The sequence below is a fragment of the Protomyctophum parallelum genome (genome assembly GCF_964188405.1).
Source record: "Protomyctophum parallelum genome assembly, chromosome: 7".
In the NCBI taxonomy this organism is placed as follows: Eukaryota; Metazoa; Chordata; class Actinopteri; order Myctophiformes; family Myctophidae; genus Protomyctophum; species Protomyctophum parallelum.
The window spans coordinates 38,957,959-38,972,274 of NC_139705.1; the positions used below are offsets into that span (position 1 = coordinate 38,957,959).

The window sequence follows — 14,316 nt, forward strand, 5'->3', positions numbered from 1 at the left end:
TATGGAGGGCGTAACGGAGCCCTTTTTTCGATTTGACACATTAATTATTAATAATGAATTTATTAGTGAATTAAAAACGCACCGGGTGCAGTACCCCCCGCGGCCACCAGGGGGGGGGGGGCAAATATCTCACAACGGGTAAGGGCTAGTTCTTATAATACAATGATTGTTTTGAACTGTACTAGACAATAGTACAACGCACGCACGTGCACACGCGCACACACGCACACACACACACACACACACACACAGTACAGTACAGTACAGTGAGGGACAGAGGGACACATGCACAGAGACAGAGGTACAGGGAGACAGTGGGGTCTTTGTGCTTCACATATTTGGGGGGGGGGCCCCCATGGCTTCTTTGATCTGTTCCACATCTGGAGGGACTGTTGCTACAGCAGCCAGACAGACATCCATGCATCATCTGTCTACCCAATGGGTAAGGGCCATAGTAGACAGATATCCATGCATCACCCGTCTACCCAATGGGTAAGGGCCAAAGATTATTTTAAAAGTGTGCAAGCCCACCAGCTTGTGAGCTTGTAGAAAACGCATTTTCGCTATTTTTGTATGCCCTCAATGAAGCATGATGCAGGGAGTGATGCAAGTGCATAATCAGAGTCAGACTAATTGATTTAGTCGATTATAAAAGTAAATGAGTCGATTCGTGGGGGGAGAAAAGTGAGCGTCACCTACCCACAGTGCACAGCAGCAGCAGCACACAGGACACCACCACTGTGACCGTAATGGCCATGTCACTTCCACCCAGCTGCACCCTGGCAATCACACGGTGGAAGTTCCCCGCCTGCACCTAGAGGCAGAGAGAGAGAGAGAGAGAGAGAGAGAGAGAGAGAGAGAGAGAGAGAGAGAGAGAGAGAGAGAGAGAATTATAGGATGAGAATCAGAACGTCTTCATTGTCATTGTCAAGTACAACGAAATTGAGGTCAAAGCCCTCAGACTAAAAAGATAAGACAACATACATACATGCACAATATGGCACAGTCAATTTGGATCTATCCTTTTATTACACAAAGTCAGGTGTGATAATGTTGGAGTGGGTTCAGGTTTGTGCAGCATGACGTGCAATAACACAGGGAGAATTAGCATTGACAAAATGAACCTTAGCGTCCCTATCCTGGGCGCGAACATTCTGTGAAAATAAGAGATCTACAAGCTCACCATGAATCACAGCGTGACGTGATGTGAGCTTCTAGATCAGCTTTTGTCTCTCTCTACTAGGATTGTGTTGAGGGAAGATAGAGGACTGGACCTAGAGTCCCTCGGGGGAGTCATGTCAATTAAAGATATAGGGTTTGAGTGGATAAAAAGCACTTACATTTTGGTTAGACCTCAAATTGAGCCCCGAAGACACACTGCTATTTTCCACAAACCATAGAACAGAACCCTCAAAAAAGTCCAAACTTGAGAGAGTTCATGTGTTACAAGCTATTATAAGAATGAAGGGCCGGTGCTCTCAGACAGGGAGCAAAGCAGCGTTGACAAGGAAAAGAGCTGGAGCACACAGGTCACCTTAGAAACTTTTAATAGCTGGAAAATAGTTACTGATGTTTTGACAGCAGTCTCTTCCTCAGGGTCTTCCTCAAAAGAGAACATTCTGTCAGACACACTAATCAAATGACAAATAACACTGTCCAACCTCACAGTGTTGAGACTCAACTCCAATTGGATGACTTTAGACTTAATATACTTGTACTCGACTTGGGGATTCAATGCCAATGACTTGTGACTTGACTTGACTTGAACCCTCCCTTGACTTGAGACTGTGGCCTAGATTTTGAAGGTGCGTTTTACCTATGGTAATACATAAATTGGCCTCGCTCTGCGCACATTCGTATTATGAAAGGCATATCGGCCCGTGTTGAACGCACTCGGCCCGTGTTGAACGCACACACATTATGGCATACGGCGTTCCTGAATATTTTAGCATTGTGGGAGTGTCCATATGTTAATTATTTTCGCTTTGCGCAATTTGCTATTAAGCCCCTTGACCTAAAGACACTCAGCGCATAACGATTAGACGTGGGTCTGACCACCTCATAAACGCAACAAGCACTGTTTGATTTTACACTTGAGCGGCTCTGGGAGGCTGGTAGAGTGTTGCCATGTCTGTTTATTATAAGCGGCTTCTTTTTCTGTAAAGTTGCTTGTAAATATTGGTAGTTGTACTATTTTGTGGTTGCTTTTCTTGTTTCTAAAGTGGTTATTTGGGCTTTTCTCCTAATGTTGTTTAAACCAGTGATCCTCACACAGCACATTCCCATGTCAAGGATCCCCAGATGAATGCATTTGCCCAACTAAGGACGGCTAATCCAAAAATTAAATACAAAAATTCCAAGATTACTTTTGAAAATAGCAGATCTATACCAGCTCACAATGCATCACATTCATTCATTAAAACTATGAACTCTGACTGCAGGGGGATATATATAATGATCATTATAACAATGTGCAAGAACATATTTAAAAAGAAGGAAGAACTTTATATTTGTGGACAATCAAAATATGTTTTTTTATTTTAATGTGGTGTCATTAAAAATTAATCTGGATATGGCAGACTCACTATCTAGAAAATAAAAACATGGCACTTCATTTAAAATAGGTTACAGACCCCTGTTATATGCGCTTATTTTTATAGACCTATTTACTTGTTTCTATGAGACATGGCAACAGCCTCGTTTTGCGTCTTTTTTTTTTTTAAATGTTGAGATTAGAAACGGCCATAATTCTTTCATTTCTCAACCTTAAAAATAAATAAAAACATCTCCATAATCCGTGGGAAGTTTGCTTTCATATGCTGTATCACACCCGATTCAAGTCTTCTTCAATAAAATGCTACGAGCGAACTCAGCGAAGACCATACCATCGGGGCCACAGCATTACGCAGCACGCATTCAACTCATTCCTTCGTCGTGACTTGAATGAAATAAAATATAATAAACGTTATTTTACTGGTGTTTTTCAATAGAAAAAATAAAGAGCGTGTGTAGGCTACTGTGTGCAAGTGCAACAGTGCATATACATGCATGCACTAGGCTATATTTCTTCCGTGTCGGGATGGTGATTGAGCTCTTCAAGTTCACAGCCCGTTTGTCTTTCATAAAAAAACGTTGATATTAGCCTATAAACACTCATGGTTCTCTCATTTCTCAACCGTTTTATTAAATGTAAAAATCTCCATATTCCTTAGGAATCTTGCTTTCATTCGCTGTATGGTACATGGTTTTATCATTATCGAATTAAACAATATCAAACGAACTTGCATGTTCGGGGGTTAGACGATTCTGGGAACATTACGCATGGATTGCCAATTTGCCAATATGCTGCTATCTACTCGCAGTTCCATTCCGATCTGAAAGGTATAGGTGGGTCTGTTCTTTTGAGGCATAAAGGTGATAGCATGCAGTGCAATAGGAATAATTAACCCAAATGTGACAAAGTCATGTCATGTCTTCTATGGTGCCAGCCTGAAGAAATGTAATACCACGATCCCCAAAGTGCGCATTCCGTATGTGACATCAGCTGACTGGTAAATAGAATAGTACGGACATGTTGATTGGGTACGTCTCAAACACGCCTTAAACACACCCATGACTAATTCAAGGCCGTTTTGCGCACTCCGCGGGGTGTCAAAAGCACTTCTTAACATGCCCAAAATTGCAATATGACATACCACACGCCCCCAGATCATAATACTGTAATATGATTAGTAATATTATTGGAACTGCTTAATCGAGGCCAGTGAGTCTTTTTCCAAGTCACTTAACTTAATACATTCCAACAAGCTTAGGACTTTATTTGGGACTTGTCAGTGTTGACTTGGGACTTGACTCAGGGACTCGAGAACAAAGACCACCTATTACCAACCACTAATCACTTACCAACCACTAATCAAGAGTAAAGGGCTTGGCCCAGGCCGTAGCGTAACGGTCTGGGCACCGGACTGGTGATCCAGTCGCGGTGTGCCGCGGGTTCGACTCCCGGACCCGACACGGCCTTTACCGCATGTCATCCCCCCATCTCTCTCCCGTTTCCTGTCAGCCTACTTTCTATCCCTTAAAAAATCAATAAAGGCGTAAGCCGCAAAAAAATATCTTAAAAAAAAAAAAAAAGAGTAAAGGGCTTTACAGGGTCGCACTGTGCTTCTCATGCATGTGAATTAATGCACAGACAGACAATCGCTCACCGAGTATAGCACGAGACAATCTACAGTACGCCTGCTTCTGCTATACCAAATCATTGTCTTGCGCATCACATGGAAAATTGACAGATGGTGAGGGACCAGTGTCTAGACACAGAGAAAACACAGCACAAGACGTCCTGCTGGATACTGATGCAGGTAAGAGTCTGTGGTCACTGCACCACAGGACCAGGTGAGGTGTCACCAATGTAACACTGTCAGACTTCCAAATGGTTCCAATCCAAATCGTTAAATGAACACAGGATATTACTGTCTAGTCTACTGCACTTCCTCTTCAAATTTTAGATAGCATGTTTTGTAGACAGATGCCATGTCATTGTGTTAACCTGGCAACATATAGTCTGTATAGTTTCAATGTACAGATGATTGATTATTATATATTTTTGTAATATTCCATTGTTAGACTGATGATAGATTCTTGGTTTAGCTATGATCCTAGATTACCTTGTGTTGTCCTTGCTTACTGTAAATCACTCTGGATTAAGAAATTCTGCTAAATGCCTAAATGGTCAATTGTAAACGTGACAGATATATTAATATCCAAGTGGAATAAGTTAAGGAATTTGATTTAATCCCAAGCTATATGTGAAAAAAGATAGTGAAAAGCAACAGATTCTACTAGGAGAGGGACATGTGTCTGTGTGTGTGACTGCATGTCACAAACTGAGAGACAACATCACTGATGCAATATGTTGCATTAATCACCTTGACACAGACCATTGTTTATACTTTATCTAATCCATCTTGTGATAGTGACCCGAGCGGCCAAGCCCATTACAAACTTGATAACAAAATGTTATCGAGTATAGCGGCCCACAAAGTCATGTTTAAACAACCAAGACAAGGGGCAATCAAGAAATAAATCTAATCGCCCATCGTTTTGCTGGCACAAACCGTCTAAAAGTGCATTGATACCTGCCAACCAGCGCTGCTGCCCGTTTAAACTAAATTACACTTAACCCATTCTGACCGGGCACCCATTTTGGTGTCAGCATCATGTTATGCTTTAGGTATTTATAAATAGCAGATCTACAAGCTCATATCGCGCCACCGAGTGGCGCGATACGAGCTTGTAGGTCTGCTATTTTTTCAAAAATCGAAGAACGACTGACATTTTTTAGAATCTGATCTCAGGTCAGAATGGGTTCATCAGACCAGTGTGTGTCCAGTGGAAACCTTGTATGAATCTGATCTCAGGTCAGAATGGGTTAAAACCCATTTAGGACTGAGTCTGATTCTAAAAATGCCTTCTAAATCCTGACCTAAGTTTTCTGAAAACCTTCAAATATATATATTCCAAAATGACAAAAATATTACATACAGTACTGTACATAGCAACAACTACCCCAAAAGCGGTTCCCATCCTGAAAGGTATACAAAAAAGGGGTTCCCGTCCATATAAGGGGCGGCAGTGGCTGAGGGGTAGAGTGGCCGGAATTCGAAACCGGGCTCACCCAGAGTTAGTGTTGAAGTGTCCTTGAGACTTGAGCAAGACTCTGAACCCCTAATTCACCCTTTGTCAGCCTTCTGATTGGTTCCCGACTGTCTAACCAGCAGGCTCTTTCTGCCTTGTTCCACCCTGGTTCGTTTATGTTGAATTTGCTAAAACATCTTTTTTGGAAAAAACTAAAAACAAACGTGATATGCCCAGTCACCATGCTGCACCTGTGATGTTCCTTTTTACTGACACCAAGTTATGCGAAATGAGTGCACAGAATATCAATATGAAGCAACTGAAAAACATTATTATTTCAATGGTAGTGGATGGAGAGAGAGCATTTTTGTCCAACCACGAAACGGCAACCAATGGGTGCGAAGAGGGGCACAACCATGGGCGGGACTTGACAAAGGGTGCGGGTTGGTGCCTTGCATGGTTTCCTCCGCCATCGGTGTGTGAATGTGTGTGTGAATGGGTGAATGTAATGCACAATCTACAGTATGTAAAGCGCCTTGGATAAAGGCGCTATACAATAAATGCACCATTTACCATTTATAAAGTGACGGTACACACATTAACCAGTTAACAGTTTCTTCAATATTATTTTCCAAAAGTAAAAAGATCACTTGCCTTCCATCTGTTAGAAAAGTACTGTATTCGAAGGCCCTTTTTTGTTTTCTGTTTATAAAGAGCTGAAGAGATGGTGGTCAGCCACAAACTCACAGTCATCGTACATCATCATACATCATCTCATTCCGGCCAATCAGAATTTGTGTCCTAACCTTCGTCTTCAATGTTTGTGTTACACAATGTTTGTGTTTACACAAACACTCAATATTGTCCATTCATTGTCAAAGGCATTTAATGTTTGTGTTTGTGGACAGATTTGGGTTACACACACGGAAGCAATATTGAATTGAATTTAATTGAATTGAATTGAGACATGAAGAGAGGGGTAATAGTTAAGGGATAAGTTGGAGGGAGAGAGAGATAGAGAGAGAGAGAGAGAGAGAGAGAGAGAGAGGGGCTAACGGGTAAAGAGAGAAACGGGGGGTCAAGTTCGCAGCTCTCTGCAAACATTCTCACGAGTTTCTTTGCAACAGTGTGAAGAAATGCACGTAGTCGAGCAAACACACACACCAGCCCACACATGAACTCAGCCTTAAACCAATATGTGTATGTGTACCCTGTGCTCATTCATTCACACATGCAGCCCCGCCCCCCGACACAGACACACGCACGCACTCACGCACACGCACACACACACACACACACACACACACACACACACACACACACACACAGTAACATGCAAACACATGTAAAAACACACAAAAGGTATTGTATCTTTTGCTGCAAGTGGCTGCCTGAAGGGAAGAAGTCACCCAACAGGAGTGCCGTCATAAAAAACAGACCCATCTGTAAACTGGGTGAGATCTTATACTGTACCTTGAGGGAAGGAAACAGGTGGTCGAGGTGAACGGTACCCTGTCGACTTCCCTCCCAGTAGAGTGTGGGGTCCCCCAAGGGAGCATCCTAGGGCCTTTACTGTTTCTAATTTATGTAAACGACATGAACTCTGCATGTAAATGCAATCTGTTCTTGTTCGCAGACGACTCAGCTCTCCTGGTCTCGGACAAAGATAAGTTGTAGGTTGAGAGAGTACTCGAGCACAGAGCTCGGTAGCATCTGTCTTTGGCTCTCCGACAACAAATTGTCACTGCACCTTGGGAAAACTGAATCTATCCTGTTTGGATCAAAACCTCAACAAGTCCCCGGGCTTCACAGTTAGAGTGGGTGATAATGTAGTCATAGTCAGTTAGCTTCCGACCCTGGATAGCCCATCTCCCATGCTATGGACTGTTCCCTCAGGGTACCTCTTGTCCTATGTATATAGCTCCCAGGCAGCCTTTTATATATAAGGATTATTTGTTATTTGTTTCATGGTTGTTTTGTTTGTACAGTATGTTTGTGTATAGTTTCATGTTACAAAGTGGACCACAATGGAAACAAGCGAAGGCTTTTTTGTGTCTAAGTCCATTTGGCGTTTTTTAAAATGATGTCATTTTGTGTCATTTTCTTAAACTGCCAATAAAGTATTCTATTCTGCCTTGTGATTAGTCAGCATGATCCTCCATGTTCCTACCAGCACTGTGCACTGCGCTTTTCCAAAAAAACCGACATATGCTTCATGAAAAGAGAATGAGATAGAAAGACCGCCAATCCTCAAACCAAATCCTCCCTAAAGCCTGATTTGTATTAAGTGGGCCAAAAATACCCGATCTAACAACCTCGCGATGCGCCTCAGAGCAAATGTGAGAGAGCTTGTAGATCGGGTGTTTTGAGCATGGATGTTTTTTGCACTGGCATGCAACTGAGAGTAAATCACCCTTAACAAGGTCTTATGGCCCACTGGGTGCAATCACGCTCTCTCTCTCTCTGTCTCTCTCTCTCTCCTCCCCTCTCGCTCTCTCTCTCTGTCTCTCTCTCTCTCTCCTCCCCTCTTTCTCTCTCTCTCGTCCAGGCATGTATGTATAAGGCCAGTGAAAGAGGACCATGACCAAGAGTTTGCAGCAGGCAGGGCATTGGGTAATGGAGGGGAAAATGCTATTGTTCCATGTTCCTGTTTCGCTTGGGGTACGAAAACACGCCGCAGCAACCCTCCTCCTCCTCCCCGTGCTCCTCTCGTGCTGCTCAGGGGAGCCAGGGGAAATGTGTGCAAAAATAGATCTGCCACCCAACTTGAAGTAGAGGAAAAGGTTTGTTTTCGATGCCCATGAGCTAGGCATTTGCATGTAGGCGCACACACACACACACACTTAATCAAATACACAGGCACGCAGTGGAAAATAAACAGTGTGAGCCATCTGACTCTCCAGGACAGACAAACAATCACACACACACACACACACACACACACACACACACACACACACACACACACACACACACACACACAAACAGCCACAGTCACACTCATATACGGGGGAGATATCAGCAGCCCACCCGTTTGTGTTATGACATCTGATTTGACCCATTGCTCCGCTGGTATGTCTCTACTAATTGTCTTTGTTTATTTTCAGAGATCCTGAGAGAGCGGAAGGGAGGGGGAGAGAGAGAGAGAGAGAGAGAGAGAGAGAGAGAGAGAGAGAGAGAGAGAGAGAGAGAAAAAAGAATGATTGAAAATAAGACAAACTTTCCCACTCTTCTCTTCGCTCGGCCTGTGGCACAGTGAGTTCCTCACGGTTCGCTGACTGACTGAGACGGAGAGACAGACAGACAGACAGAGACGGGCAGACAGACAGAGACAGAGACAGGCAGGCAGGCAGGCAGGCAGACAGGCAGACAGAAAGAACATTTCTACCAACCACTCTCAGCGCAGGCCATTGAGGCTAGGTTTAAATATAGATGAATCCTTTCCTATGAAGCCCGTATCAAAACATAGTAGAGTGGGCAACAAGGCACGGGAAACGGGAGGGGGGTTGAGAGAGTGTGAGAGAGAGAGAGAGAGAGAGAGAGAGAGAGAGAGACTGGTTTTATCAGGCCTCTGCAGGGCCCGGCTACGTCTTGATTGAGCCCTTTCTCTCTGACAGAGAGACCAAACAAAAACACGCTTGATGAGCGAAGCAGTCACTGACTCATGGGACACCCTCGGGTATATTTGTGCTGCGCACCTCACTCGCGTGTCGAGGCGCGGCGGGCGCGCATGTGTGAGCACGGACGACGTGATGCGATACCGCGGCCAGATAACAGATCAGAGAGATGGAGATGAAAAGGTGAGGCTCTGCTACTGGGGCTCCAGCCTGGTAAACCCCACCCACCCCACCACCACCCTCCACCCACTTTCTAAACGCAGCAGTTTGCTGATTCACATTGGCACGAACAGGGGGAGGACAAAGCATCCATAATGCATACATAGAGAGAGAGAGAGAGAGAGAGAGAGAGAGGCGGACACACGTCACTGAGCGTGCACAGAGGTTCGAACTTCATTTGAACTTGAAGCTGGTCTGCTTCCAAAGCAGCTGTCTTGACTTCAACTTTACAAGATATAGATTATAGAGGGTATGCATAAAGGGAGTGGCAAAGGGAGTGGCAAAGTGCAAAGTAACCTGGATGACTTCCTAAATCTCAGGGTGCATTCAGAGACATTATAGTAGTACCTTTATACCTTATATTATTATTATTATTATATTATAAATATATTATAAAAACAATGTTTTTGAGGTATTGCTCAATACCGCCATACCGCCGGTAAACAGTGATTTATTACCACAATAACAAAAATTATGTCTGCACAAGTACAATTTGAGAAATAGACATTAAAAGGACAATTGTCCTGGTCCTCACAAGACAAATGGTTGTTTTATGGTTAAAATTACCTCCCGTTACCATAGGCGGTAACGTGAGGCCAGTGCCAGTGAAATGCGCAACATAAGCGAAGAAGAATAGCCCTCATCTCGGCCCAGGCCGTGGCGTAACGGTCTGGGCACCTGACTGGTAATCCAGTCGCAGTGTGCCGCGGGTTCGACTCCCGAGCCCGACATGGCCTTTACTGCATGTCTTCCCCCATCTCTCTCTCCCGTTTCCTGTCAGCCTACTGTCTGTCCCTTCAAAAACCAATAAAAGGCGTAAGCCGCAAAAAAATATCTTAAAAAAAAAAGAAAAATAGCCCTCATCTCACTCCAGGCTGTGTAGCGCCGACCGGACTATTATTATGCTTAGCGCAACCTCAAATTAATGTTTTATTCAGCTCCCAACATGGTACAACTACAACCCATTCTGAGCACTAAAAAACACTAATGAGTACCGAAGATTATCGTGTAGGCTGTTTCTACCATGGGAGTACTATGGGCTCCAGCCATTAAAGGAACCACAGATTTCGCACACAAGGGTATAAGCATTAAACCCGAGAAATTGCAGGTTCGGCATAAATTGGGTTAAAAAATGGAGATAGGCTTAAAATTAGGATTAGGATTACTAGGCATTTATTAGAGGTTATGTTTAATGGTTAGGGTTGAATGTATGCCTGATGTATACTTACTGTAGTTGTGCATGGGTGCAGATCTACAGCAAGCTCACAATACAACTACACATGTGTTATGAGCTTCTAGATCTGCTATTTTCTAAAGCCTATAACTCAGGCTTCAGGGTTACGTTCTAAGTTCCAAGTCCTACAATGTTGATGTCTTTACAAGTATAGTAATACTAATACTAATGCGTGCCTGAGTGTGTACTTACTGTGACAGGAAGTTCGCTCTCGCTGGAGCTCAGCACACCGTTGATAGTGCAGTGGAACAGCTGATCGTTATGGAAGCTGATGTTACAGGGATACGAGCCAATCATCACCGAGTATTCGTCCGGCGCCAGTTCCAGGTCGCTCGGCCCTTTCTGTGCCAGGAGCAGACGAAAAAACAAAGAGAGAGAAAGCCGTCTAGTGGTCAGTGTTTAGGGACCAGAACGGCCTGGTTTGTATGGGCACAGATAACATTCATACACAACCGGCGCCTGGTTTATTCTATGGCTCAGACCGACACACGCACACACGCACGCACGCACGCACGCACGCACGCACGCACGCACGCACGCACGCACGCACACACACACACACACACACACACACACACACACACACACACACACACACACACACACACACACACACACACACACACACACACACACACACACACAGGTCTGTATTACAATACTCAATACAATACTGAGAATATTGATATTTTAGACTAGAGCATGTGTGATTTTACGAATGCCATGTTTAAAACATGTTGTAATTCTAACCCTAGAACCTAATATAGCTTTTAAGCTTGTAGATCGGCTATATTTTCGGTTTGCGGCACTGGAGTGGTGCACCTACTTTAAGTAAGAATCTGGTATAATTCAGTCTCTAACCCCTAAATGCCTACCCCTATACCCAGCCTCAAACTTTTACTAATTGTAAGCCAACCTAGATAGGTATCTATCTATCTACCTGCCTAAATAATTTATAACCATAAAACCCAAAAACCAGAGACCAGGAAAATGGTCCTCACAATGACTCAAATTATTTGTGTGTGTAATACTGTGTAGACATTTGGCCCTCACAATTATAGTAATACAAGTACCGCACACACACACACACACACACACACACACACACACACACACACACACACACACACACACACACACACACACACACACACACACACACACACACACACACACACACACACACACACACCCTCACACACACACACACACACACACACACACACACACACACATACACATACACACACACACACACACACACACACACAACTCAGCAGGGAGAGCTAGAGGCAGGCTTGTCACACAGCTGTCTCACTGAGGAGCCCAGAACGGAATTCATCCAGTTTTGGGCTAGAGTTCAGCTTAAAGCAGCAAACACGGCCAGGGAACATTCTACTGCAACAAACCCCGCTGACAGCCGTCACTGCCTTCCGCGCCCCAAAATAAGACATTGTCAGGACCCTTAAACAGAAGTCGAAGTGGAACCCACAACCCCGGGGCTCTCTGTCAGTCGCGGTTACAAACGGACCCAAAAGAGTCTGGGAAATTAACACCAAGGATTTGTTTTCCTGTGTCCCCAAAACCGAAATACATTTTGATCTGAGCGACATAGATGGGATTTGGAGCTGTGGCGTATGGAGCCATTCTTGGCAACAAGTGACAATGAAAATCATGTGTAAGGTCACTGCCTTCAGGGCTGCCTGACCGCATGGCAGACATCATGTCCAGGTACGGTATGTACCGTATGTCATGTTGTGCGTGCGTGTGTGTGTGCATGCATGCGTGTGGCTGCGCATGTGTTGTTTTACATGTGCCAGGCTTAAGATTATGAAATGTCAATGACAAATGCAGGCGTAGTGTGTGTGTGTGTGTGTGTGTGTGTGTGTGCGCGTGTGTGTGCATGCGTGCGTGCGTGCGTGTGCGTGTGTGTGTGTGTGTGTGTTTGTGTGTGTGTGTGTGCGTGTGTTCATCCCCTGCGTACTTCCGCTCTGTGATTATACCCTGAGGGCTCTTTCCAGTCCCTAATGCAGGATGCCACCCCTGGGTCTTTGTCAACAAAAACTTCCTAACGTACGCGCACACACACACACACACACACACAAACACACAAACATGCGTGCACACGTGCGCGCGTATAGTGCAAACAGGATTATAACATAATATTATCATTATACCACTGATTCTGTGCGCGAGGAAGCTCTAGTCTATAAAACCACATATAAACCTGCCATGCGTCTCATTACATTACATTTCCCGCACAAAAGAACAACAATGAAATTCTACAGGACAAAACAGGATGAAAGCAAACAAGAAACCCACCCACATTCCAGCTCAGCGTCTTAATATAGGAACTGGCTAAAAAAACAGCTCCCCATTAAACAAACACACGTTCTCTCCAGCACCCACTCAGTCAGCTGAAGATCTGCTTCTCCCTTCAGGTCCACCATGAGTGGAATCCACCTTCCTACACAAAACAGGAAACAACAAAAGTGTCTGCGCCCAATGCAGATGGGCTGAGACAGCAGTTCCTGTATGAGGAGGCCTCTTCCTGGCATGCACACGCACACACACACACACACACACACACACACATGTCTATGTTACTGAGCTTGTGAGGACTTCAATATTTTAGGATGGCGATTTTATGAATGCAATTTTTATGAAGGTCATTTTTATGAGCTGTGACAGTGAGCTAAGTATTTTCGGTGAACGGCAGTGGCTCGCGGCTCAAGTATAAATCAGGTATAACTCCAAACCTAACCCCTAAAATACCAACCAACCTCTAAATGTCAATTCCTATTTCCCATTTTTTAACCATAAAACAACCCTTTCTCTTGTGAGGACCAGGAAAATTGCCATCATAATTTTCTAAAATTAATTATACTATCACGCACACGCACACACACACACACACACACACACACACACACACACACACACACACAAAGAGAGAGAGAGAGAGAGAGAGAGAGGAAGCCGTGCAATGTTCAAAGCCACTTCCATGCCATGTTCATGTTGTACAGTTTTATAGCCAGGACCCCTATCCGGCATGACAAAATCCATGGAGACAGGTGCTTAGATCAGCTAGAACGCAGCGACGGGACCTCCCACTGAGCCCGGCTGACAGGGCTGGCGTTGTGGGCCCCGCCTCCCTCACAACGCTACAGGTTCCAGGGTGATGGAGGCTTTGATGTGGTTGTTTATGTGCGTCTGTGTTGTATGAATAAGAATAGAAAGGCATTCAGCCATGACTGTTAGTCATAGACGGAGCAGTCTGTCACCGCCGGGAGCGTGGAAGATAAAGACTGAGATCTGGCTTTTGTTTGTTTAGTTGACCGGGACTATATGCACAATAACCAGTGGTGGAAAAAGTACTCTAATGTTTTAAAAGTAACACAATGTAGAAATACTCTGTGGCTATATACAGTAGGTGTTTTGAGTAGAAGTATTGTATTCCAAAATGTACTTACTTGAGTGAGTACAGGCTTTAGTTTAGACATACTATTGGTCCGACTGTCATTGGACCGACAACAAAGCGCATGTCCGTCCGCATGTCCGACCACATGTCCGACCACATGTCCGACCACATGTCCGACCGCATGTCCG

The 14,316-nt window shown here is 44.3% G+C and overlaps 1 protein-coding gene across 1 annotated transcript in view; it reads right to left on the reverse strand.

Moving 5' to 3' along the window:
• Positions 1-14,316, reverse strand: part of plxnd1 (plexin D1) — a 108,990-nt gene that overhangs the window by 34,358 nt on the left and 60,316 nt on the right. The window contains exons 19-20 of the mRNA XM_083769818.1: positions 10,900-11,049; positions 700-814 (exon numbers count right to left, since the gene is read on the reverse strand). Of these exons, the coding sequence (XP_083625944.1) occupies positions 700-814; positions 10,900-11,049 (265 nt within the window). The remainder of the gene's footprint in view (positions 1-699; positions 815-10,899; positions 11,050-14,316) is intronic.